Source organism: Giraffa tippelskirchi, chromosome 7, assembly GCF_054371585.1.
Source record: "Giraffa tippelskirchi isolate mGirTip1 chromosome 7, T2T-mGirTip1v1.2.pri, whole genome shotgun sequence".
Lineage (NCBI taxonomy): Eukaryota > Metazoa > Chordata > Mammalia > Artiodactyla > Giraffidae > Giraffa > Giraffa tippelskirchi.
Genome location: NC_137281.1, coordinates 42,405,457 through 42,432,729, shown reverse-complemented (window position 1 = coordinate 42,432,729; position 27,273 = coordinate 42,405,457). Strand labels below are relative to the sequence as shown.

At 40.7% G+C, this 27,273-nt stretch overlaps 1 protein-coding gene across 2 annotated transcripts in view; it reads left to right on the top strand.

The window, feature by feature from the left end:
- HEATR3 (HEAT repeat containing 3) overlaps window positions 1-23,502 on the top strand; it is a 37,059-nt gene extending 13,557 nt beyond the window's left edge. The window contains exons 8-15 of one of the 2 annotated variants that reach the window (XM_081513663.1): window positions 2,254-2,344; window positions 2,452-2,609; window positions 2,886-2,968; window positions 4,517-4,653; window positions 10,203-10,291; window positions 15,206-15,349; window positions 18,516-18,692; window positions 22,727-23,502. In XM_081513663.1, the coding sequence (XP_081369789.1) occupies window positions 2,254-2,344; window positions 2,452-2,609; window positions 2,886-2,968; window positions 4,517-4,653; window positions 10,203-10,291; window positions 15,206-15,349; window positions 18,516-18,692; window positions 22,727-22,849 (1,002 nt within the window). In that variant the 3' untranslated portion in view covers window positions 22,850-23,502. Of the gene's footprint in view, window positions 1-2,253; window positions 2,345-2,451; window positions 2,610-2,885; window positions 2,969-4,516; window positions 4,654-10,202; window positions 10,292-10,511; window positions 11,919-15,205; window positions 15,350-18,515; window positions 18,693-22,726 lie in introns of those variants that run through there. The other variant, XM_081513664.1, reaches the window with a different exon arrangement.
- The last annotated feature ends 3,771 nt before the right edge of the window (window positions 23,503-27,273 follow it).

Genomic DNA, 27,273 nt, shown 5'->3' with positions numbered 1-27,273 from the left:
GAGGAAGGAGTTTGGTGGGCTACAGTCCATGGGGTTGCAAAGAGTCGGACAGGACTGAGCCATTCAGCACAGCACAGCAGAAGAATAAATTTTGGACACATTCTTGCCAGCAATAAAAGGAACATAAATATAGGGATTCCTAAAGTCTGTCAAAAATTCTGAAAGAGATGGGAATACCAGACCATCTGACCTGTCTCTTGAGAAACCTGTATGCAGGTCAGGAAGCAACAGTTAGAACTGGACATGGAACAACAGACTGGTTCCAAATAGGAAAAGGAGTACGTCAAGGCTGTATATTGTCACCCTGCGTATTTAACTTATATGCAGAGTACATCATGAGAAACGCTGGGCTGGAAGAAACACAAGCTGGAATCAGGATTGCCGGGAGAAATATCAATAACCTCAGATATGCAGATGACACCACCCTTAAGGCAGAAAGTGAAGAAGAACTAAAGCGCCTCTTGATGAAAGTGAAAGAGGAGAGTGAAAAAGATGGCTTAAAGCTCAACGTTCAGAAAACTAAGATATGGCATCTGGTCCCATCACTTCATGGGAAGTAGATGGGGAAACAGTGGAAACAGTGTCAGACTTTATTTTTTTGGGCTCCAAAATCACTGCTGATGGTGATTGCAGCCATGAAATTAAAAGACGCTTACTTCTTGGAAGGAAGGTTATGGCCAACCTAGATAGTATATTTAAATGCAGAGACATTACTTTGCCAACAAAATTCCATCTAGTCAAGGCTATGGTTTTTCCAGTGGTCATGTATGGATGTGAGAGTTGGACGGTGGAGAAAGCTGAGCGCCACAGAATTGATGCTTTTGAAGTGTGGTGTTGGAGAAGACTCTTGAGAGTCCCTTCGACTGCAAGGAGATCCAATCAATCCATCCTAAAGGAGATCAGTCCTGGGTGTTCATTGGAAGGACTGATGTTGAAGCTGAAACTCCAATACTTTGGCCACCTCATGGGAAGAGTTGACTCATTGGAAAAGACTCTAATGCTGGGAAGGATTGGGGGCAGGAGGAGAAGGGGATGACAGAGGATGAGATGGCTGGATGGCATCACTGACTCGATGGACATGGGTTTGGGTGGACTCCGGGAGTTGGTGATGGACAGGGAGGCCTGGCGTGCTGCAGTTCATGGGGTCGCAAAGAGTCGGACACGACTGAGCGACTGAACTGAACTGGAAGTCCGTCTATTAGCAGTCTACTTTTTGTTTTTTTTTAAGAGTGTGGTTCAAAATTACAGTTAATTCATTGCACAAGAAGTTGCTAGAGGATTATAAATGAGTATGAGCATTCTGGAAAAGGAGAACAGAAATATGTTATAGGATCTGTAGACGTGTTTTTAAACTTTGATCCAGTAAATCTGAGGAAATAAGATAACCAAGTAATGTGAATTATTCCACACTAGGAGGATGTTTAATAAATTATAAAACATTCATTTAAGGGAATATTGCACAATCATTGAAAGGACAATTATTAATAGAAACTTTTAAAATTGGGAATCATCCAGACAACAAAATATACATCATTTTTAGCATGTGCAGTATTTTGGAATATCAGTATTTCTATTTCACTTTTCATAGGGGACTTGAGAATTAAGGTCATATAAATTTATGCAACCCATTTTGAGACTGTTAATTGATGTTAGGTTCACATTATTTATTTCCTCAAGAAAAAGTCCCCCTTTTTCTTCAGTCTTAAAGGAATGCTTTATTGCAGTCTTCAAAGAAAGCCAGGATGCAGCAAACCCGTCCGCTCCTTAGCCAAGCTCTGTTGGTCACATAAGGGCCTGTTAGTAATTCTGGTTAGTGCAGACTTTTCCGAGAAGACATCTAAGCATCTAAAAGCAGATTTGTTGTGTATAAGTGCCTGGCGTCTGTAACGAACCCTTGTTTTAATCTTTGTATGCTGAGCTACTTCTTAACAGTATATCAAGTTTCAGGGTGAATTCAGTTCAGAATTCCTGAATATTTATCTGTTCTCTCCAGCTAACTAAGCAACACTTAGAGAAATGGTGTGGATAGATGGGAACCCAGTGAACAGTGGTGGGCTGCACAGTGCCAAGCGGAATCATAATGCCTGCTTGTCCTTCCAGCCCTTTATGACTTTACCCACCTCCACCGCCAGGTCCTCTATTCCAAGTGCAGATACCATTTAGTGGGCTTTAACTAAAGAAAGTCACCTGAAAATAGTTTTCTAAACCTTGGAGTGAGAGTTGGTCGTTTGCCTTTTCCTTTTTTTTTTTTAGCCCACTGACAAGGAGCTGAGAGAGGCCATAGCATTGCTGACAGCTCAGCAGACTGCTCTGGAAATCATTGTGAACATGTGCTGCAGTGAAGGTGTGTGACCAGTTCACATTTAGATATCCTCCCCAGCACTGGGAGGGCACTTCCGTGAGGATTATCTTAAACAGTCCAATTCTCTCTGTGCTCTGCCCTCTTCCCAGATCCCACAGACGACGAATGGGAAGAGCTCTCTAGCAGTGATGAAAGTGACGCGTTTATGGAGAATGCTCTCAGTGAATGCGGTGGGCAGCTGCTCTCTCCCCTCTGCCTCTCCCATGAGGTTCACACGGCTCTCACCCACCACCTCCTCCCAAAGAAGGTACTCTGTTTTCAGTCTGGGCTCACTCTAGAGCACAGAGAAGGTTTAAGAAAGCCATTCTTCCTGTGCACAGAGGAAGTGTGCTAACACCGCCAGGTGTGGGTGATGGGTGAGATCTGGGAAATGAAGCCGCGAACAGCACTGGAGGTGGGCTGAAGTTTATCAAGCCTAACCATCTCACTTAGAAGTTGGGATTTTATAAAGGAATCATGTGTTTAGAAAAAAAAAAAAAACCTCTCCTTTTAACGTTTGCCTTACTGTCTTGCTTAAATTTAGATTTTTGACAAAACTGCCTTTCCAAACAGCATTGCAGTTGACGTGTGCTCTAGGAGCCCCACTTGGAAACCTTTGATTAGAAAGTAAGGACGTTTCTCTTTTCAAAACCATTTGTCATTATGTTATTATTGGAAATGATGGACCATTGAACAGAAGATGCCGACTCCCCCCCAGATTCAATAGTTCTGTTCGTGTGTCTTGTGTATGTTCCCTAGAGAAGTGAGCACATATGTGCACTAAGACAGGAGAATGCCCATAGCAGTGTGGTTCACAGTTGCCCCAACCTGGAAACAACCTCAGTGTCCATCAGTGACAGAATGGATAAATCAGTGCCGACATGATCACACAATAGAATACATACAGCAGTAAAAAGAATCTGAACTGGAACCACTCAGAAAATAGTGAGTAGTTCATTGAGAGGTGCATACATAGATGGTTCCTGGGCTTCCCTGGTGGCTCAGCTGGTAAAGAATCTGCCTGCAATGTGGGAGACCTGGGTTCAATCCCTGAGTTGGAAAGGTCCCCTGGAGAAGGTAAAGGCTACCCACTCCAGTATTCTGGCCTGGAGAATTCCATGGATTGTATAGTCCATGGGGTCGCAAAGAGTCAGACACGACTGAGCGACTTTCAGTTTCACTTTAGGGGTCAGGGAGGTAGGTGTGATAGGGAAGGGATAGGTGGGCTGTGAGGGTGCTAGCAGCATTTCTTTCTTTTTTTCTTTTTCTAGTGAAGTAAGGTTGGTTTCCAGTGTTGTGTTAGCTTCAGGTATATAGCAAAGTGATTCAGTTATATATATGTATTCTTTTTCAGATTTTTTTTTCCCCTTCTAGGTTATTAAAAAATATTGAGTAGAGATCTCTGGGCTATACAGTATATCCTTATTGGATATCTGTTTTATATATAGTAGTGTGTATATGTTAATCCCAAACTTCTAATTTATCCTTCCTCGCCTTTCCCTGTTGGTTACCCTAAGTTTGTTTTCTAGGTCTGTGAGTCTATTTCTGTTTTGTAAATAAGTTCATTTGTATCTTTTTTTTTTTAATTTCACCTATAAGTAATATAATATATTTGTCTTTTTCTGGCTTACTTCACTTAGTATGATAATCTCCTGGTCCATCCATGTTGCTGCAAATGGCATTATTTCATTCTTTTTTGTGGCTGAGGAAGATTCCATTGTATAAATAAACCACATCTTCTTTATCCATTCGTCTGTTGATGGACATTTAGGTTGCTTCCGTGTCTTGAGTATTGTTAATAGCACTAACATTCTTACCTAGGTGCACCAGTGTTTGCTTTGTAAACTATTAAACTCTGTATATTCCTGAGCGCTTTATGTGGGTCATATTTCACATTTAAAAATAGGCTTTAAAGATGCTGCCATGCACAGAAATTTTTCTCAAGCAGATTCCATACGACTCATCAGTTGCCTGTGCCTCAGAGGCTTGAGTGCTCAAGCAGTTTGATCTGATCAGATTTACAGTTCACCTTAAGTGTTCTTGCCAACTGCCCGAGACCTCCTTCTGCTTACAGATGGTCCCCATCAGAAGTGGACTCTGAGGTTCAACATCAGTGCTGAATTCTGTTGGGTGACTGTGAGAGGGTCAGACAGCATTCTGTCTCTTCCTTTCCAGAATGAACACTATACAGTGTAGAGCCCTCGTGTGTCTCCAGAGCCTCATCTCCCTTCTGGATGTGGACCATCTGGGAGGACCTGCTGCCCTTCAGACACTTGCACAGCACCTGTCACAGCTGCTCTTTTCTCAGTCAGGTAAATATGCTGTATATAGTATTCTTTTTTTAATTTTACTGGAGTAGTATGTTTGTCTCTGCCATACAGCAAAGTGAATCAGCTATGCATATACATAGATCCACTCTTTTTTAGATTGTTTTTCTCATATAGGCCATTACAGAGTATTGAGTAGAGTTCCCTATGCTATACAGTAGGTCCTTATTAGTTATCTGTTTTATAAATAGTAGTGTATATATGTCAGTCCCAATTTCCCAATTTATCCCTCCCCTCTCATCCCCCTGGTAACCATCAGTTTGTTTTCTACATCTGTGACTCTTTGTACATCTGAGGAAATAGAGTATTTTACATAGTAAAGGAAAATTCTCCACGATACTTTACCCTGCATGTATGTCCGGAGTGAGGGTTAATATGCGAGATATGAATCTGCTCTACTTCTTTGCAAAACTGTTTTAACATTTCCCCTTCTTAGAACACTAAATCTAAGAGCTGAAATTCTTAGAAGATCAAAATATGGTTGCTTTTGACTAAATACAAGTTTCTGTATAAACAGTCCTTCAAGAGTTGTTCCCTGATTTTTTTTTTTTTTGGCTTTGCTGGGCCTTTGCTGCTGTGCGGGCTTTTTTCTAGTTGCGGTGCACAGGCCTCTCACTGCAGTGGCTTCTCTTATTGTAGAGCACAGCCTTTATGGGGCTTCAGTAGCTGCAGCTCCCAGGCTTTAGAGCACAGACTCATTAGCTGTGGTGCATGAGCTTAGGTGCTCCAAGGCATGTAGGATCTTCCCGGATCAGGGATCGAACCCATGTCTCCTGCATTGGTGGGCAGATTCTTACCACTGAGCCACTAGGGAAGCCCGATCCCTGATGTTTTAAGACATCAATTTTGCTGTCTGTGAAGAGGTGCTGTGTATTTAATGGTACCTGTTTTAGAAGTTCTAGATTAATTTTTAAAGATTAAGTAAATGTTCAGAAACTCATTATATGGTTATCAGCATTTGTCAGTTTATAGATGGAGTTTTCATGTGATCTCAGGCTATGTATTCTTTAGCTGGTGTGATCATGTGAAAACCAGGCCCATCCCTATCTCAGATGGAGTGTAGATAGGAGATGAGCAGTGTCATTCCCATTCCGAGCCTGGACTGAGCCAGCTCCGGAGTGCAGAGGTGACTGTCAGTGGAAGCTGGCCAGGTGATGACTAAAGCTTTGTATTTCTTTCCCAGTCTTTTAAACCTAAAAGATCTGGGCACTTCCCTGGTGATCTGTGGCTAAGACTTCACACAGCCTTCCAGTGCAAGGGGTGCAGGTTCAGTCCCTGGTCAGAGAACTACGATTCCACACGATGTGAAGAATGGCCAAAATGTATTTTAGGAAGTAAACCTAGAGAGACCTGGATGGCATGGGAAGTAAGGGGAATGGCTCCTGTCAGCCCAGCAGAGAGCCCTATGGAGGGGTGGCTGGCAGAGGGCTGCTATTGCTCATGTCCACTCCCGTCCACCCATTCCCATGGGCTCCCTGCAGGGGACAGGGCCACATAGGAGAGTCCACAGCCAAGCCCCCTGTGAGCAGGACTTACCCTGGCCTCTTAGTGCTCTCCAGACCTGCTTAACTTGAGTGACCCCTTGTGTTGCCATCTCTTTCCTCTGGGCCATTTCTCAATGAGAGTCCAGTCGAGGTCCCACTGGCTCCATCCCTTGCCAGCCTGAAGAGTTTATTTCACAAGAGGTAAGTGCATGTGTTCTGCCCGTCTGCTATAGAGAAAACACTTAGGCGTGTTTCTCCTAGTTCAGCTGGCTACTTGTGGTCACTGGTGCATCCCCGTTTATCGCCTGGAAAGATCACAGGAAAACCATAACAAGTCAAGCCTTAGAGAAATAATGAAAAGTTCCTGAATTGTGGGAAAGTATAATTAAACACTTTGATTTTTTAATAAATTTCAGTTTCATAGCTTTGTTGACATAGCCGTTTTATCAGAATGAAATTTTATATTTAGAGACAGTATTCTTGTATAGTCCTTCCAGACATTTGGGATTTATTAAGTAATGTAACCCTGTGAGTTCTGGATGGATAATGTGAACTGTTACTGAGGAATTTGGTGGGGAGAATGGGGCTAAAGTTCTTTACATTTTTGTGTTACCATGTTTGAAAGTAATGTATGAGGATTGTACAGCTGTATTGTATTTAACTTACTTTCATCTTAATGCTTAAATACAGTCTGAATAGTTATAAAATTTGTGATATGTACCTGTATAGGCTTTTTGTGGCTGACATCAGAGATAAAAGGAAAAGGTTTTTAGTAGAATCTGGCCCTTGCATTCAAAACACCTTTAGCTTTGACTCCTTCATTTAAAATATTGATCTTCAGAACATCAAGAGATTTTTAGCAATGTTGTATTTTCAAATTGGGTCAGTTTGTCATCTGTTCCATTACATGGGTTCTAAAATCACTTAGGATTCCCTGTTTCCCTAGGTTTTAGGAAGCAGAAAGCTTCTTCTCATTACAATTAAAATGGTCATAGCTCCCATTCTGGGATGTGCTTTTTATTCCATGTCAACATTGAAAGTAGGTCTGTAAAATTAAATACAATTTGTGGCTTGACTACTGTGGGTCGACTATTTACCTACATTTAGGTGTGCTGCAGATTCTTAGATCCTGTACAAAGTTGTTGAAAGGTGAAAACATTTCGAATCACTTAACTTCTTTTGACATTTACTTAATTTCTGTTGACAACACCATGTGTTGCTGACCTTTTACTGAGAATTTGTCAGAAAGGCAGAGTCATTTGAACTTCCTCCCTCAGTTTGGGTTAGATGACCAGAAATATGAATTAAGTAAAAATCTTCCAAATTTAGGGAAGATATGAATTTCACATAATATAAAATAGTAGTGTAGTTTAGGATTTTGAATCTTAATTGTGTTATGTGCAGCTCTCAAATATCCAGGGTTAGATTTACAGCTTTAATCAAACATAAGTTACTTTTCAGAGCCAGTATGGTGACTTTTGGAAGTTTAATAGTAACAATTTTATGCCAGCTTTTGAGGACCTGTTAAGTACTAGGTTAGATGAGCTAGGCATTATCACCCCACTTTCCTGATAAGGACACTGAGATTTAGAGGTTTAGGAACTTTTTTGGGAGTGTTCCTTTTTTGTTTTTCCTAAATTTTTTTAAAAATTTATTTTTGTTTATTTATTTGGCTGCACCAGGTATGAGTTGTGGCAGTCGGGATCTTCGAAGTTGGTAGTGGCATGCAGGATTTTTAGTTGTGGCATGTGAACTCAGTTGCAGCAGGTGGGATCTAGTTCCCTGACCAGGGGTCAAACCCAGGCTCCCTGCATTGGGAGCTTGGAGTCTTAGCTCCCGGACCATGAGGGAAGCCCTTGGGGCGTTCCTTCTTTTAACAACTATATATTGACTTACTTAATGCCACGCACTGTGCTAGGCCCAAGGGATCCAGGCATGAACAAGATGGGCAAGGTTGCTATGCTCATGGAGCTTGCATTCTCATATAAATAAATGTTTAATGTCATTCTGGCCAGATAGGAAAAACTCAAAGCAGAATGATATGAAGTGTCACATTGGTTAGTATGAAAGGACCCCTCTGAGGAGCTAACACTTCTCTGGCTCCTAATATTCTCTGGCTAAGACCAGAATGAGAGGTCACACCATGTCAAAGGCTGCATTTTGTCCCTGTTCTGTCTGACCCTAAAGTATCCTCGTACCTGTTGTGTGATACTTACAGGAATTCCCTGCCTCTGTGCATGGCATAGATCTGAAAATGAGAGAGCCCAGAGATAGCAGTCCTTGATTCCAGTCTGTGCAGAAGCTGCCTCGCTCTCATGCAGCCCTAGAGGGGGCATCAGTATCTTTATATGGCCACCGGGGAGAAAGCTACGATGTCTCCTGCCACATAACAGATCACCCCAAAACCCTGTGGCTTGAAACCGCAATAATCACGTATAATGTTTTTCTCATGTTTTCTATGTGGGAGGGGTTTAGAAAGGGTCCAGTGGAGATGGTTTTCTCTACTCCACCATGTCCAGGACAGTGGTTCTCAACTGGTAGCAGTTTTTGCCTCCTAGGACTCCTTCAATGTCTGTTGGCATTTTTTGCTATTATAATTTGGGAGGTGCTACTGGTATCTAATTGGAGAAGGAAATGGCACCCCACTCCAGTACTCTTGCCTGGAAAATCCCATGGACGGAGGAGCCTGGTAGGCTACAGACCATGGGGTTGCATAGAGTCGGACACGACTAAGCGACTTCACTTTCACTTTTCACTTTCATGCATTGGAGAAGGAAATGGCAACCCACTCCAGTGTTCTTGCCTGGAGAATCCCAGGGACGGGGGAGCCTGGTGGGCTGCCGTCTGTGGGGTCACACAGAGTCAGATATGACTGAAGCGACTTAGCTGCGGCTGCTACTGGTATCTAAATGCTGGAGGCCAGAGATGCTGTTAAGTATCCCGGTGCACAGGGGACCCCACATATACCACAAAGAATGATCTGGTCCAAAATGTCCACAATGCTGAGGTTGAGAAACCCTAGCCGGGGGCCTCTGTTGAAAGACTGGGAGGCAGAATCATCTTGAGGTCTGTCGCTCACATGTCTGGTAGCATGGAGCTGTCAGCCAGAACACCCACAGGTGACCTCTTCATGTGACCTTAACATGATGGCTAGGTTCCAAAAGCGAGAGCTGAGGGAGAGGAGAGAGCAAATGCATGTGAGTCAGGTGGAAGTCATGCCTTCTACCACCCAGCCTGCCACTTTCACATGTTCTCTTGGTTGAAGAAGCCACAAAGTACCCCCCAAGTTCAAGGGGAGGGGAGATAGACTCCATCTCTTTGTGGGAAGTGGCAAGGTTCTGCAGAATCATGCAGAACTGGAAGTACTGTGGCGGCCATTTTTGGAAAACATAACACATCACATGCATCAGTCACTCTCCCTTCCCACCGAAGCAGGGAGGGAGCCAGCTTACCTGGTGGCCCTCACCCTTCTGTATGGCTTTGTTAGCATAATTGTTTATTGCTGTTGTGTGCTATCCGTCCTGTGTGGGAAGAAGGGACAATAACAAAAGAGTAAAAATGAACCAAAGTGGGAAGGGGAAGTTGGGTCAGTAAAAACCATGAAAGCCACTGGAAAGCAGAGAGGCACTGTGGCCTGGCCCTGCACGAGCAATACTTTGTGGCTGGGCAGTGGGTTTGGGTTGCGAGGCGGTACTCTGATTTGGGTGATGACTCCTCCCTCCCTCTGCTCAGCACAGTGATAGCAATCAGTGAAGAGCTAACTTCCATCTACAATGGCCTGCTCAGGTTTACTGTGTGCTAAAGTGTGAGTTAAGTGAAAATTCAGTATCTACAAGTTGAGGACTGTTAGGATTATTTCAATTGTGGTCATCTTTCAAACTCAAATATTCAGTTCACAGTAGGCTGTTCACTGGAAGTTTGGGCTTAAATATCAAAGTGTTTTTATTATAGTAGCATATATTAACATTTAACAATGCTTTGTTTTGACTTTTTCTAAAAACTCACTCTTCTTAGAAAAAGGCAAATTTATATTTCACTTTTGTGTTTTAGATTTTGCTAAGCACGTTGACTTTTTAGAAGCCATAAGTAGTGCCTTGAGGGCCCTTTTGCAAACAATGGCCTCCAAGAACATTCCTCAGGTAAGGTTTTAAAAATTTTTATATGAAACTAGCAAAGATTCTGTATAATGGAGGCAAAATGTATTAATTTTTTGAAGTATTTCTATTAGAAGAGTAATGCATGTTCCTTGTAAAGTGAAAACAAAAGTACTTAAAGTGTAAAAAGTAAAATCTTTTCCTTGTCGCCACTCTGCCACCAGAGCATAGTTTTATTCATTTGTTTTGTTTTTGGCTGCATCAGGTCTCAGTTGCGGCGTGTGGGATCATTCTCCTTGCAGCACAGGGGCTTCTCTCTCGTTGTGGTGCTCAGGCTCAGTAGTTGCCCCTTGGCACGAGGGATCTTAGTTCCCCGACCAAGGATTGAACCTCATCCCCTGTCTCATTATAAGGTAGATTCTTAACACTGGACCACCGGGGAAGTCCCCTATACAATTTTCTTTTTATGGATATAATGTATTTGACATGTATGTTGTAAAAGCCATTTGTCTTTTTTTTAAATACTACATTACAGAAATTTTCAAGCGTGTCCTCCAGATACTCCACAGTGACCTGTCTATGCCTCTCTGATAGTTGCCTTATCGCTTTTATTTTTTTATTTTGCATGACGGACATTTTCCAACATTACGAAAAGCAGAGATAATAGTAGTTACCTGAAAGCATTATCACCTAGTATCAACAAGTCATTCTTTGTTTTCTTTCTTTATTTTTGGCCACGCTGGTCTTCATGGCTGTGCGCAGGCTTTCTTGAGTTGTGGCAAGTGAGGGTCATTCTGTAGTTGGGGTTCATGGGCTTCTTCTCATCGCGTTGGCTTTTCTTGCTGCACAGCACGAGTTCTAGGGCTCATGGGCTTCACTGGTTGCAGCACGTGAGCTCAGTAGTTTTGGCACACGGGCTTAGTTGCCCCGTGGCACACGAATCTTCCCAGACTAGTGATCGAACCCATGTCCCCTGCCTTGGCAGGCAGATTCCTAACCATTGGACCACCAGGGAAGTCCCATCTTGTCTTTCTCGTTTCTTTCATTTTCTGTACATTTTCATTTTTGCTTCTTGGAATAGTTAAGGTAAATCATATTATTTCACCCGTGAATGTTTTATTGTGTGCTTCATTATGTTGTCTGTGACAGAAAATGTGCTCTTAAAAAGCTTAACCACATTACCGTTATCTCAAACCCCCAAATTAACAGATGTTTTAAAATTATCATTTGATATGCAGTCTGAGTTCAGTTTTCCCTGATTGCTTTAAAAATGTCTCCTTTTTTTAAAATGGTTTATTCAAATCAGCATCTAAGCAGGATCCACATATTGTTCTTAGTTGATATTTTGCTCTCTTAAATATATATATATTTATAATTCACATACCATACAGTTCTCCCATTTAAAGTATGTAATTCAGTAATTTTTAGTACTGGACAAAGAAATGTCAACCCATTCCAGTATTCTTGCCTGGGAAAGCCCATGGACAGAAGAGCCTGGTGAGCTATAATCCATGGGGTCGCAAAGAGTCAGACACGACTGAGCAACTAGACAACAATTTTTCGCATGTTGACAGATTCTTAAATCTCTGAATCTATAACATCTCCCCTACCTGCCCACCTTTCCTCATACTATCTTTCCATTGAGTAAGTTACCATTTGTCCTAAAGAATTTCCCCCATTCTCTGTGGCTGGCTAAACAATGTTGTTATTTAATGGGTCCGTCTGTTTTCCGTATTTCCTACAAATTGAGAGTTACATCTAGAACCTTAATTAGATTCAGGATCAGAGTTTTTAGACAAAAATAATTCGTAGTGCTGTATGTATATTTTACTTTTATATCACAAGTGATACACTGTTGTAAAATAGTGATGTTAAAATCTTAATATCCATAGATTCACTTGTAGCAACCAGTGATTATTGTATAGATCCATTATTTCACTAGGGTTTGCAAGATGAAGATACTCTAATTTTGTCATTCCTTTTACATTTATTAGCTGTGATTCTTTCATAAATAAGAACTACTTATTTCATCAATTTTTGGTAACTTTGGAATACACTTCATACCAAAAAAGGTAGGGTATGGTTCTCTCTCCCCACCCAACCCTTTTTGCCAGAAAATGAGTTGGTGTCCTAGCAGTCTCTAAAAATGATCAGTGAATTTTTTTTTTAAGTATTATTATGAACTCATTATTATTTACTTCATCCTATGAAACATAGTTATTAGTTTCAAAGTAACGCTGTTATTACTAACAATAACACTACTGGATGCAGTTTAAAATTTCTTTGTAATTCTTTTTGTCCTTAGGAAGAAAAATCCCTCCAGGACTATACAAATTACTATGCTTTAAAGTTGCTTTGAACAAATTCACTTGTGTGGTTTGTTATAAAGTTAGCTTCAATTTCAGCTTTTTTTAAAAACATTTTTTGTTTGATTGCTCTAATTTTTATTTTTTAATTATATAAAATATTTACCTAATTTCAGAGTTAAAACTAAAGCAAGATATATTCAGGAGAAAATATGGTGTATACATGCAATGGAATATTATTCAGCTCTAAAGAGGACTGAAATTCTGGTACATATTACTGCATGGATGAACCATGAAGACATTATGCTAAGTGAAATAACCAGACACAAAAGGACAAATATTGTATGAATCCTCTATAAGGGACCTAGAATAATTAAATTCATAAGGACAGAAAGAAGAAGAGTAGTTACCAGGGGCTCAGGGAGATATAGTTTAATAGGTTCAAGGTTACAGTATGGGATGATGAAAAAGTCCTGGGGATGGATGGTGGTGATAGTTGCTTACACAGCAGTGTGAGTATACTTACTGCCACTGAACTATACATTTTAAAACGGTTGAAATGGTAAGTTTTATGTATATTTTATATGCACACACACACAAATATATAGAGAGGGATGTCTAGTTTCTGTCCATTTGCCCCTGTTCTTTCCTTTGTGCCATTGGTAATCATCCTTATTGATTATTTTATTTATCATTCTATTGTTATTTTTCAGAAAACATAAGCAAAATATGTATGTGTTTGTATTTCACCCTTTTTCTTAAAAGGAGTGCTTCTGCACTTTGCTTTTCTCCCTTATTAATCATCATAGTATGTCAACATGTTTCTCATTTCTTTTTTACAGCTTGATAGCCCTTGTAGATATTCCATATTTATTCACTGTGTTTGCATTGATGGATTTTTTAGTTCTTTCCAGTCTTCTGCTATTACAAATAGAACTGCAATGAGTAGCGTTTTTACCGAAGTTCTGTTGTGTTTTTGGCATTGTGTCTTTGCGGCCTATTTCTAGAGGCAGGCCTGTGGCTCAGAGAACAGATACATCAGTAGCTCTGCTCTGGGCATTGCTGTCGTCCCCCTTAGAAGTCTGAGCTATTTCAAATCTCCACCAGTGTAGTTTGAGAGTGCCTGTTTTGTCACACCCTCACCAGAAGAATATGTTGTCAAAATGTTAGATTTTTACTGGTTTGTTGGGTGAGAAATTGTATCTCAATTTTAATATGCATTTCTTTTATTCTGAGGAGGTTGGAGATCGTTTCATGTCTTTTAAGGGCTTTTGCATTCTTTTTCTGTGACTTTCCGTGTCTTTTGCCAGCTTTCTTATTAAGCTGATGGTCTTTTTCCTCTTCTATTAAAGGGTAGATCCCAGGGTTTCTCCCCAGTTTACTGAAGCAGAAACTCTGGGGAGGGGCCCAAGAGTGTCTGTGTTTTAACAAGTTCTCCAGGCGATGGTCGTACACACTGATGTTTGAGAATCACAGATCTAAACCATGCTCACTCCTTCCTTTCTGAAATCCTCCAGTTTTGAGTAACATGTCACTAGACCACACCACCTACCTCTCGGTTACAGTCACCCACCATCCCCAGGGGCCATTCATTCCTTGAAGATTCCTACTGTTGGACCCTGTTGTTTGTCACTGGTCCCGTCATGATTCTGGGTGATTTCAGAATCCACTTGGATACTCTTCCCAGGAACCTGGCTTTGCAGTTCTTGGGCCTCCTTTCCTCCTACGGGCTGTCTTCCATCCTTTCTTCCTTAGTCACTGCATGGCCACGCCTCTAGAGCAGTACTGTCCAGACTTGGCCTTCTTTCAGAGTCTAACGGGAAGTCTCTCATGTTTTACTATTAAATATAGTATATGATGTTGGCCTCTAATATATATCTTTAAATTTTATTCTTTTAATTTTTTTCCAGGAACAAAACTTTTGACCCTCAGTTTCTATGAAATGGAAAGTGACATTCGCACCCTTGTGATACCTGCATCCATGTGTGTGTGCAAATCAGCTTAAGGCACTTCCCTGGCAGTCCAGTGGTTAAAACTCCATGCTTCCAATGCAGGGATGCAGGGGGCACGGGTTTGATTCCTGGTCGAGGAACGAAGATCTCACATACCACATGCTGCGTGGTGCAGCCAAAAATAAAGTCAAATCAGCTTAAAATAAAAATTATCACTATGTGGTGGAAGCACTGTATAACTGAATGTGTTTTACAATCTTTAATAATTTACCATAGCACACAAATCTCAAGAGTTAGCTCTTACCTTGTATAGATTCAGCCCATTTTTATTAAAGCTGCATAATCCTAATTACATTTTCAAAACGTTTTTTTGTGTGACTAATGTTGAAAAGAAGTTAGAATCTCTTTGGTCTGCGTACATCTGAATGAAAATCTTCACATGAGACAAACAGGAACTGAAGGCTCTTTTACCGGCTTCCAGCCATGATAGAGTAAGTGGTGACAGTGACCTGAGCAGGCCTCATCCTAGTTCAGAATCAGTTGTTTTTAGGAGTGTTTAGAATACGTAATAGCCTGCCCACCCACAGTCTGTGTCACTTGTAGAGTTGTGCCGCCAGCACAAGAGACTCCTGCCAATCCCATGGCATGTTGGAATTGGCTAAGTTTAACACGCTAAATACTGTCTCCTTTTCTTTCACCAGTGCATGACTCCCGACCAGCTGATGACGCTGTGCACAGCGGGCATCCACAGTAGTAACGTGGGGGCGAGAGTGAACGTGGTTAGTATTTTAGGAATCACAGGCAGCGTCCTAGCCAAAGAAGATGGCACACTCGACACTCTCAAGGTAAAACACTGTGCTTCCAACCTGAACCATGTTGCTGTGGGATTTTAAACTCTCCTGTGGATTTCATGAGACGAAATCATATCAAGAAGTTGTTTATTAAGATATATTATTAAAATACACCCTTTGGCCTGATCTTACTCTATGAGTCGGTCCGAAGAGTCGAGTCACATTTTACCGTTTAATTTTACTCTGGAGATGCTTTTTCAAAAGTAAATTTGTCTTCAGTGGAAGGCCAGGGTTCAAAGTTGTTCAAGTTGACCCTGCTTTGACTGTTGCGTAAAATGTGTGCACGTTATATTCTCCTACGGATGAAGAGCAATCCAAACAGTTTTGCCAGCACAGCAGGCTGAAGTGCAGTCTGGACCTCACCACCCAGTTCCTCCCAAGACCACTCCATAAATTTTAAGCGGTGACTCTGGTAGTGCCCGCACACAAGGAACTCACTCAGCATGTTTACTTCCAGCACTTGATCTCAGTAAGTTGCTCAGCAACTGCACTGCCAGAGGTACAGCCTAGTAACTAAAGGGACGGTAATAGTAAAGTTACCCTTTGTGCTAACTAATTGCCGAAGTGTGGATTACTGGTAGTGGATAATGAACTGGTTATTATAAATTATTTCCTTTTTATATATAATTTTATTTTATGAATTTATTTTTGGCTGCAGTGGGTCTTCTTTGCTGTGCAGGCTTTTCTTTAGTTGCAGCGCCCAGGCTTCTCACTGTGGTGACTTCTCTTGTTGTGGAGCACAGGCTTTAGGGCTCGTGGCCTTTGGTAGTTGCAGTGCACAGGCTCAATAGTTGTGGTGCACGGGCTTAGTTGCCCCAGGACATGTGGGATCTTCCCAGATCAGGGATCCAACCCACATCTCCTGCATTGGCAGGCAGAGTCTTTACCGCTGAGCCACCAGGGAAGCCCCTAAAGTACTTCTTAACTTGCTAAGAGCTTAACAGTGTGACTGCTATTTTTTAGAAGCCTATTTCAAAAAGACGATATGTGCACATCCAAACCATTTGAAAGTGAAAGTTGCTCAGTCATGTCCAACACTTTGTGACCCCATGGACTGTACAGTCCATGGAATATTCCAGGCCAGGATACTACAGTGGGTAACCTTTTCCTTCTCCAGGGGATCTTCCCAACCCAGGGTTCGAATCCAGGTCTCCCACATTGCAGGCGGATTCTGTACCAGTTGAGCCACCAGGGAAGCTAAGGTACATTCCACTCCGGAGAGGCAGCCACTGTTACCCATTCCTTCTATGTCACTCCAGAGATTCTAATATATAGACCCTAAGTGAGAGAGCGTGGCTGTATCACTCTGTACATGTACACATATACCGGTGAGCACATGTAGGTGTAGTCACTTATCACCTCTTAAAGACTGTAAAGTCCAAGGCCCACCTCAGAGGAACAGCAAGTTTTTCTCAGGCATAACGTAAGATTTCCAAAATGTTTTTATTTAGTCACATTTTCAAGCATGAAGAAAAGTAGAAAGTACAGTGAATTTTGTATAGCCATCAAGCGTATTTAACAGTTACCATTTTCTATCATATGTACTTAAAGTAGTTCTTCTGCTGAATGTGTTAAATTAATGACATCCTGATATTGTGTCCCTATTGTTCAGTATGCACGTCTTCAAAAATAAAGACAGTTGTTTTTGTATAGCCACCATTATTATGCCATACACAATTATTTCTTAATATGTCTAATACTTGGTCCATATTCAAATTCTTCCAGTTGTTCCCAAGATAACTGTTTACAGATTGTGTGTTTAAAGCAGGATCTAAGTCAAGTCTCCATGTTGTGCTTGGTTTGGGGTCTTCTGAGTCTCTCTTCATTGAGAGCTTTGCCCCGTCTAGTACCTCCCACACCACCTCTGTCTCCCTCAGCTTCTGGGTCAGTTGGCTTCTAGTGTTCAGCCTTGTGGATTTGTCCTGTTGCCTCCTTGTGGCGTTAAGTTTGTTCCTCTATCTTCTGAATTTCCTGCAGAGTGGAACTTAGATCTAAAGGCTGGGTTAGATTCAGGTTTCACTTTTTCAGTAAGACTACTTCATAGGTGATGCTGTATGTTTCATGTTTACAATAGGATATTAAATTAATGTATTTATCATTTGTATTTTTGGCTGTGCTTGGTCTTCGTCGGTGCTTGTGGGCTTTCTCTAGTTGCAATGAGCGGGAGCAACTCTTCGTTTCGGTGCGCAGGCTTCTCGTTGCAGGGGCTTCTCTTGTTGCCTAGCGTGGGCTCTTGGGTGCTCGGGCTTCAGTAGCTGGGCTCCTGGGCTCTAGAGCGCAGACTCCGTGGTTGTGGCGCACGGCCCTAACTGCTCCCCAGCATGTTGGATCTTCCCGAACCAGGAACTGAACCTGTGGCCTCTGCTTTGGCAGGCGGATTCTCAACCACTGTACCACCAGAGAAGTCCCAATGGGATATTAAATTTAAATACTCTCCTAGAGGTTTTCTTGACCACTTAAATGGAGATGAGAAAACGGAGGTCCAGAGTGAGTAGCAAGGTCCCAGAGTCACCCTGTTACTTACAGTAGAGCTGCATTTCAGATTCAGCATTTTCACTCTCTCACCCATAATAACAGTGTGCACATTGCCCTTAAAGATGTAAACGGTGAAGCAAAACAACCAAAATAAAATAACTTTACTCTTGACCAGTTCTTCACAGATTGGGAATAGTTTGTTCCTTAGCTAGCTAGTCATAAAAAAAAATGAGTGGATGTTAAAAATCATCACAGTGAAGCAAAATGAGATTATATGTTCTTTATTTTTTTAATTGAGTGTTTCTCATATAATTTAAAACGCAGGGTTTTTTTTGTTACTGATAATATTTATATGCGTTTGACACCATGAGATAAGCCTTCTTGATGGAGATAGATAGAAGGGAAAATTTAATAATTTCCAGTATCAGTCTTTCATATGTCATTTATGGATCTTAGTTCACTTTATTTACTAATATAAACCAAGGTTTTGTTATCTTGCTTATATTATACTTGGTATTTTTGTAAATAAATGTTAAGTCTTTAGTCTTTTAAAAGTGTTAACTTTTCCCTAGCATTTTTATGTAAAACTTTATGTGTGAATTGTTGTCACATTTAGAGTTAGTACTTATTTTGAAAACTGACTTAGAATCTTAGATGATCCCTTGCTGTGTTTTGTTTTCTCCAGACCATCGGGTACTTTCTGCTTGAGGTTGCCACCAAAGACCCCTGTCTTGTGGTAGCAGGGGAGGCCTTGGATGCCCTTTTTGATGTTTTTGCAGATGGTAAAGAAGCTGAAAGGGCCTCAGTTCAAATTAAATTGTTATCTACTCTGAAAGAATTCCAGCCAGTCTTCAAAATGAAGGTATGTAACATTTTATTTGGCTTCCCTGGTGGCTCAATGGTAAAGAGTCCACCTGCCAATGCAGGAGACGTGGGAAGATCCCCTGGAGAAGGAAATGGCAACCCACTCCATTATTCTTGCCTGGGAAATCCCATGGACAGAGGAGCCTGGCGGGCTTCAGTCCGTGGGGTTGCAAAAGAGTCAGACAAAACTTAGTGACTGAACAACAAGTGGTTTATTTAGAAATGCTGAAGTCTCAGCATTCTGTGGAACAAGGATGTGTGTGGTTCCCTGCTTGCAATCTTGGTGATCATCCCCAGTTCTGTGTAAATGCTTGTCGGCTGAGTCAGGGCAACTGAGCCCTTTCTGTTGAATCACTGTGACTTGAGCCAAAATGGTGTGGACAAGTTCCTCTCTCTGCAGCGGTTTAGCAGTGCTAACAATACTTATGTGTAAGCACTACAGTCCGGCCTGCAAAGCACTTTCAGAGACAGTGTTAAATTTATTTTATATCATGTAATGCGTTGTAGGCTGACTTCATTTATTTCCCTTTGGTCCACTGAAAAAAAAAAAGGCCAACAAACTCTTAGCCAGTCTGTAATGGAGAATGTAGCTACCTTCATTTGCCTTTTTATCGATCAATTGATTGATTCATCAGAAGCATCAAAGCTAACTTTGAGTCAAAAAGATAATTTAAAAAAACTATTTTGGTGGTTGGGGGAAAGCAATGAGAAATTTTAAAAACAGCCTTTGATCACATATTCACAAATTTAAGTTGGCCAATTCTCCTCTTATCTAAATCTATATATTTCATTTTGAGAAATAAAAATATTTGTATTTTTTGACTTTACATTTTGAATTAAACTTTTCCCTTTAAATCTCTGTCAGGAAAGTAGAGGTTTTAATGGAAAATTAGCCTACTTTTGTTGCTTTCTAATGTGTATTTCTTTTCTCTAACAAACATCAAAGGCAGACTTCAATTCCCATAGGCAGAACTCTGTGACAAGTTTTTAGGTAAAATGATTGTATGTCTAGAAATGTAAACTTTTTGAATATTTTTAAGGTGTAAAAAATAGTTTTGTTTTCCAGAAGAAAAAATAGCCACATATGCCATGCACATTCTCACAGATATATCAGTGTTCGTTTAGGAACATTAATAACTGGTTTGTTTTGTAACATTTTCATGTTTTGACATCTTACATTTAAAAATATAGTAATATAGTGGCTGACACTGAGTTAAGCTTCACTAGTAGGTGACTTTAGTCTTGAGGGGGAAAAATTAATCAGTTTACTCTTAATTATGCTTTGTTTAAGCCTCTAGTTTTGTTTGTTTGGGTTTTGTTTTGTTTTGAGATATAATTGACATACTGCAACACAGTTTTAGGTGTGCAACATAATGATTGCATATGTTTATATATTGCAAAATGATTACCACAATAAATTAAGTTAACATGCATCACCACACATAGTGATAAATTTATTTTCTTGTAATGAAAACTTTTAAGATCTACTTTCTTAGTGACTTTCAAATATATAATACAATGTTGTTAACTGTAGTCACCTTGCATTACATCCTCAGGACTTACTTCTCTTACACAGTTGATCCTTAAATGACACTGTGCAGATCCACTTAAATACATGGATTTTCTCCTGTGGTAGATAGGACAGTACTGTATGATCTGCAGTTGGTTGGATCTGTGGCCAGCAGTGAACTGGCACTTGGATTTTCAACAAGGAGTAGGGAGTTGACACCCCTAACCCCTGCAGCGTTCGGGGGTCATCTGGAACTGAAAGTGTGTACCTTTTGGCCACCTTCACCCATTTCACCCTCCCCACACCCTGGGGGGGTTATTTTTTGTACTGGGGTGGTTTTTTTTCTTTGTTTGTTTTGGCTGCTTGGTGTCTTAGGTGGGGCACACTGGATCTTCGCTGTGGCATGCAGGATCTTCCTTGCAGCCTGTGGGCTCTAGTTCCCTGACCAGCGATCAAACCTGGGCCCCTGCATTGGGAGCATGGAGTCTTAGCCACTGGACCTCCAAGGACATTCCCTTGGTGTTTATTTTTTAAGCAGTGAGAAGTTTTATTCCCACCTGTTCCCAGCCTGCCTCATGGGTAACCAAACCGAATGGTGTTTCTCTGCACAAAGACAAATGTACGTTAGTATTTTTCCCCTTTATTATCCAACAGGTAGCATAATATATTCACAGCCTTGTACTTGATGTGCTTTTACTTCACACTGTCTCCTAGAGACATTTCTAAACCAGTACATTGAGGGTGTCCACATTGTTCTTAAAGGTCGCAGGCCCTCTAAACTTCTGAAAAAGGAGGCTGAAGGGAAAGGAGAAAATATCTCCTTTCCCTGCAGCCCCTGGGAAAGCAAATGTGGTTAAGAGTCATCAGACTCGGCAGAAGCAAACGCTTAGAGAGCAGTTATGTAAACTGTGAACTAGGAGAATAACCCCTCATCTCTGGAACGTCCATTGTTCTGATTGATTTGCCTACCTAGTATGCATTGCAGTGATAGTGCTATTTAACCGAGTGTTTTTCTTTTCTCAAAGCTATAAAACCCTGATGAAGTGTCTTTGTTAGCCAGAATGGCAGCATGCAGTTTTTTGTATGACTGTCTTTTGTAAATGAAACCACAGTTGCATTAGAGGCTGTTTGGTTTATATTTAGCCCCAAATTGCATTTAAACACAGTACAATGCATTTTACTAAAAAACTTCTCTAGAGCAGACATCCTCAAAAGTGCCCTGTATCAGCAGTGCCAGCATCACTTGGTAACTTGTTGTAAATGCAAATTCTCAGGCCCAACTCCAGACCTACCAAAAATCAGAAACTAGTGGACGGACCTTGTTGTTGCTCCGTCGCTTAGTCATGTCCAACTCTTTGTGACCCCATGGACTGCAGCATGCCAGGCTTCACTGTCCTTCACTATCTCCTTGAGTTTGCCTAAATTAATGTCCATTAAATTGGTGATGCCATCCAACCATCTCATCCTCTATCGTCCCCTTCTCCTCCTGCCCTCTCTTTCCCAGCATCAGGGTCTTTTACAATGAGTTGGCTCTTTGCATCAGGTGACCAAAGTATTGGAGCTTTAGCAACCTGTTTTTTAAATAAGCCTTCCAAATGGGCTTGCCTGGTAGCTCAGCTAGTAAAGAATCTGACTGCAATGCAGGAGATCCCAGTTTGATTCTTGGGTCAGGAAAATCCCCTGGAGAAGAGTTAGGCTACCCACTCCAGTATTTTTGGGCTTCCCTGGTAGCTCAGCTGGTGAAGAATCCACCTGCAATGCGGGAGACCTGGGTTCGATCCCTGGGATATGAAGATCCCCTAGAGAAGGGAATGGCTACCCGCTCCAGTATTCTGGCCTGTATAGTCCATGGGGTTGCAAAGAGTTGGACACGACTGAGCAACTTTCACTTTGACTTTTCCAAATGCTAAAATTTGAGAACCACTGCTCAGGATTAGAGGTGAGGGTTAGTTCCTATACCATAATACTCATTCTTTTTAAAGTCTACAATTCAGTTTTTCTTGTAAGTATCATTTAAAAGGTGCACAGGATTTCCCTGGTGGTCCAGTGGTTAAGAATCCACCTGCCAGTGCAGGGGACATGGGTTCAATCCCTGGTCTGGGAAGATCCCACATGCCAAGAAGCAACTAAGCCCATGCACCACAACTACTGAGCCCACTCATTGGAGTTACTGAAGCCTGTGCACCCTGGAGCCTGTGCTCTGCAAAAAGAGAAGCCGCCACAATGGGAAGACCATGCCCCGCAACTAGAGAGTAGCCCCTGCTCGCAACTAGAGAAAGCCTGCGCACATCAACGAAGACCCAGCATAGCCAAAAATAGATAAAAAAATAAATAAAAGGTGCATGATCTAATTTATCTTTATTACAGCTCATGTACTCTGTTCCATCACCTTGGAAGTGAAAATGTTCCACCAATTTCTGGCAACTGTTTGTTCTAAAAATAAATACACTCCAAATTAAATGCTTTCTTATTTAAAGGAGTTAGTGGTAGATACCAAATCTCATATGATATTTTTTTGGCAGATACGAAAAGAAGGGAGAACTAAATACACTCCAGATCAGCTGTGTGTTCTTGACAACGTGAAGATGAATTTGCGAAGATTTGTCGCTTATCAAGAAACTGTTGAGAAAAGACTGACTACTTGAACCATTGAAAGAGACCAGTCCTCACCCCAAAGTTTTCAACACTGAAGAATACTAGAGGGTTTCCTTTCAGGGTGTTTTTTCTGAAAGTCATTTTTTTTTTTTAATGACTTCGTGTTCTTTGTATTAATTTGAAGTTGATAAAAACTCCAGGGCTTGTCAGAAACTCTTTTTTTAAGCTCTGGGATCTGTGTGGCATTTCTAGCACTCTCAGGTTTCCAGCATGTTTTAATCACTGGAAACCCAAAGGTTGGAAATGCAGTGAATCTCAGGTGCTTCTTCATGAGCAGTGAAGACACTGCCAAACAATCATGTTCCCTTGAATTTTGCAAAAGAAAATCCAGAGCATAACTTAGATGCTCTTTTAAGCCAGTATCATTTTATAATAACTAAATATTTAACTGAAATATGAAAACATGCTTTATAACTTTTTTTGGTATGAGATCTATCAATTATGCTTATCTTTCATGACGAGGGGAATGAGTTGGATTCATATTCCACTATTTAGTAGACTATACTCCTTGCTAATGAAGTCATCATCACCCTCTGTACAAAAGGATCTGATCCATCGATTTGTAACATCACTCCTTATTTAATTTGAAATGTAATCAAAATTGGGAGAATATGTTTTTTAATAAAAAATTTTTAAATTGAAAGCTTTGTGTCTTGCAAAATCTTTTTTAAAATACCAGATAACCCTATTCCTGGGTTTCTGCTTGCTAATGGATCTTGCTTTGAATATATGTGTGCTATTAAAAACAAGATTTATAAAGGGAGGTGGGATGAATTGGGAGATTAGGATTGACATATATCCAGTATTGATAGTATGCATAAAATAACTCATGAGAGCCTACTGTATAGCACAGGAAACTACTTGTGCTCTGTGGTGACCGAAACGGGAAGGAAATCCAAAAAAGAGGGATATATGTAAACATACAGCTGATTCTCTTTGCTGTACAGCAGAAACTAACAGCAGTAAAGCAACTACTCCAATAAAAATTAATTTTTAAAAAAGGACATCTTAATTCCTCGAATCTCCAGCATCGCTGTCAATGTCCTTCAAGAACTAGGTGGCAGGTGGATCAAAGGGAGGGAGTTTCAGTGCATGTCACTGTCTGAGCGCAGCCCCTCTCCCAGGTCCATTGTCCACTTGCCTGATCAGAGGAGTTGGAGATTTGAAAATTTCCCTACCGTAGATCTCAGTTGATCTGTTAAAAGGCCCAATACCCAGCATAGGACTTTAGTTAACTAACATCCATCACCTCACATAGTTAACACTTTTTTCGCCTTGTGGTAAGACTTTAGGATCTGCTTTCTCAGCAGCTTTCAACTGTACAATATGGTATTAACTGTCGTCACTATGCTGTATGTTACATGCCCAATAATTTATAATTAGGAGTTTGTGCCTTTTGAGTTGGACACGACTGAGCGACTTCACTTTCACTTTACCCTTTCATGCACTGGAGAAGGAAATGGCAACCCACTCCAGTATTCTTGCCTGGAGAATCCCAGGGATGGCGGAGCCTGGTGGGCTGCCGTCTATGGGGTCGCACAGAGTCGGACACGACTGAAGCGACTTAGCAGCAGCAGCAGCCTTTTGACTACCTTCACCCAATTTGCTTGCCCTCCAGCACCCAACCCCGGCCCCCCGCCTCAGGCAACTGACAATCTATTCTCTCTTCTCTATGAGTTTGGTTGTTTGGGTGTTTTTTAGGTTCCACGTATGAGCGAGATCATCTAGTATTTGTTTTTTTGTGATTTATTTCACTTAGCATAATATCCTCAGAGTATATCCTTGCTGTCACCAATGGCAGGATTTCTTACCTTTTTTACACCTGAATAATATCCCATTGTGTATATACACTACATTTTCTCTATCCATAAATCATCCACCGATGGACATTTAGTTTGTTTCCCTGTCCTGGCTACTATGAATAAGGCTGCAATAAACATGCAGTGCAGCTATCTTTTTCTGACAGCGATTTTGTTTCCTTCAAATCTATACCCAGAGTTGGAATTTCTGGATCATGTGGTGGTTTTATTTTTAATTTTCTGAGGAACCTCCCTACTGTGTTCAATAGTACCTACACCAATTTACTTTCCCACCAATACTGCACAAAGATTCGCTTTTCTCCACATCTTCACCAACACTTATCTCTTATCTTTTTGAAAATCATTCTAGCAGGTGTAAGGCTCATTGTGGTTTTGAGAGACAAATTCTTTCAATGAAGGAAAGTTTCAGAGTTCTCCCTGCATCGAATATTTATAGCATATATTCATTTTCAAAGAGAATAAAATTTCCAATTTTGTCATCTTTGTCACACTTTCTAACCCATAAACGTGAAATATCTAGCACAGGGCCTAGTTCATAGTAGGCTCTTGATAAATAAATTTGTCAAATAAATGTTAGTGATTTTCTGTCTTATTAAGCAAGCTTGTTGCAGTTGTTCAATGCAGAATCATCCTATGGAGCAGTAGAATGTGAGTTATTACATTGGAAATACGCCATCCCCCCAATTTTTTAGGCTCTGAGGCATTAATAGTCTGCATTGCTATCATTTAATTTTGCTACTCTGAACAACAGGAAAGATAGGAAAAGATTAAATGTACAGGTGTTTATATACTAGCTCAGTAAGCGTGTGAATATTATTCACAGCACAGCAAAATAGAAACTATAGTTTTCCTGAAGGAAAAAATTTGCTTTAAAATACAGTTATTTGCAAATTATCCAGAATAGTCCTTTAAAAAGATACACTGTTTTTAGCAGTTGAAGTATTCAAGCTCATGTAACAGCCTTTGTTTTAGAAGGTACCTTTAAGTGTCCAGCCTGCCATGGCATGCTATCCAAGGAAATAAAAATCACTGCTTTAGTTCTCTTTCTCTGTAACATGGAAACTCATTTTAAGATAGAATTGATTTTGAAATATTAGTCATGTAATTACATTTCTTTATCTCCAGTTTTATCTTTAGCCTTTATCTAGTCTTTCAAAGAAATACCTCCTCTGAGTTATCAAGATCGAGAAAGTTTCTTATCTCTTCAGCGTTCCTGTTCAGCCAGTTCTCTTGTAGCCTTGCTCCCTGCCTTTTTGAAATTGCGTGGACCAATACTTGATTGTACAGCCAGACCTCAGAAGCATTGCAGATTTGGGTCCAGACAACCACATTAAAGCAAGCATCACAATAAAGTGAATCACAAATTTTTGATTTCCCAGTGCATATACTGTACTATGGTCTATTAAGTGTGCAATACCTTAATTTTCAAATACTTTATTGCTAATAAAAATGCTACCCATCATCTGAGCCTTCAGGGAACTGTAATCTTTTTGCTGGGAGAGGGTCTTGCCTCGATGTTGATGGCTGCTGACTGATCAGGGTGGTGGTTGCTGAAGGTTTGAGGTGGCTGCGGCAATTTCTCAAATCACCAAGGAAACCCATGGCCTCTTTCTTTCGCAAACAAGTTCTCTGTAGCATGCAAAGGTGTTTGATAGCATTTTATCCACACAACTTCTTGCAAAATTGGAGTCAGTCCTCTCAAACCCTGTTCCTGCTATGTCAATGAAGTTTTTGCTTATCTATGAGAAGAACTCCTCATCCATTAAAAGTTTTAAAATGAGAATGCAGCAATTCAGTTGCATCTTCAGACTCCACTTCTGATTCTAGGTCTCTTGCTATTTCCACCACCTCTGCAGTAACTTCCTTCACTGAAATCCTAAACTGCTCAAAGTCAGGCATTAGAATTGGAGTCATCTTCTCCCAAACTCCTGTTAATGTTGCTATTTTGACCTCTTCCCATGAACTGTGAATGTTTTTAATGGTATCTAGAATGGTGAATCCTTTCTACAAGGTTTTCAGTTTATTTTGCCCAGGTCCACCAGAGGAATTGCTATCTATGGCAGCTATAGCCTTATGAAATCTATTTCTTATAATAAGACTTGAAAGTGAAAATTACTCTTTATCCATGGACTTCAGAATGGAAGTTGCATTAGCAGGCATGAAAACAACATTAATCTCATTGTACATCTCCATCAGAGCTCTGAGTGACCAGGTGCATTGTCAATGAGCATTAATATTTTGAAAAATCTTTTCTGAGCAGTTGGTCTCAACAATGAGCTTAAAATATTCAGTGGGCCATGTTTTAAACAGATGTGCTGTCATCTAGACTTTATTGTTTCACTTACAGAGCACCAGTAGGGTATATTCAGGATAACTCTTAAGGGTAATAGGACTTTAGGAATAAAAAAGGAGTATTGGGTTCAACTTAAAAGTCACCAGCTATATTAGCCCCTAAGAAGAGAGTCAGCCTGTCCTTTGAAGCTTTGAAACCAGGGATTGACATAACCTCTTCAGCTGTAAGTCCCAGATGGCATCTTCTCGCAGTATAAGGATGTTTCCTCTCTAGGGAAAATCTGTTGTTTAGTGTAGCCACT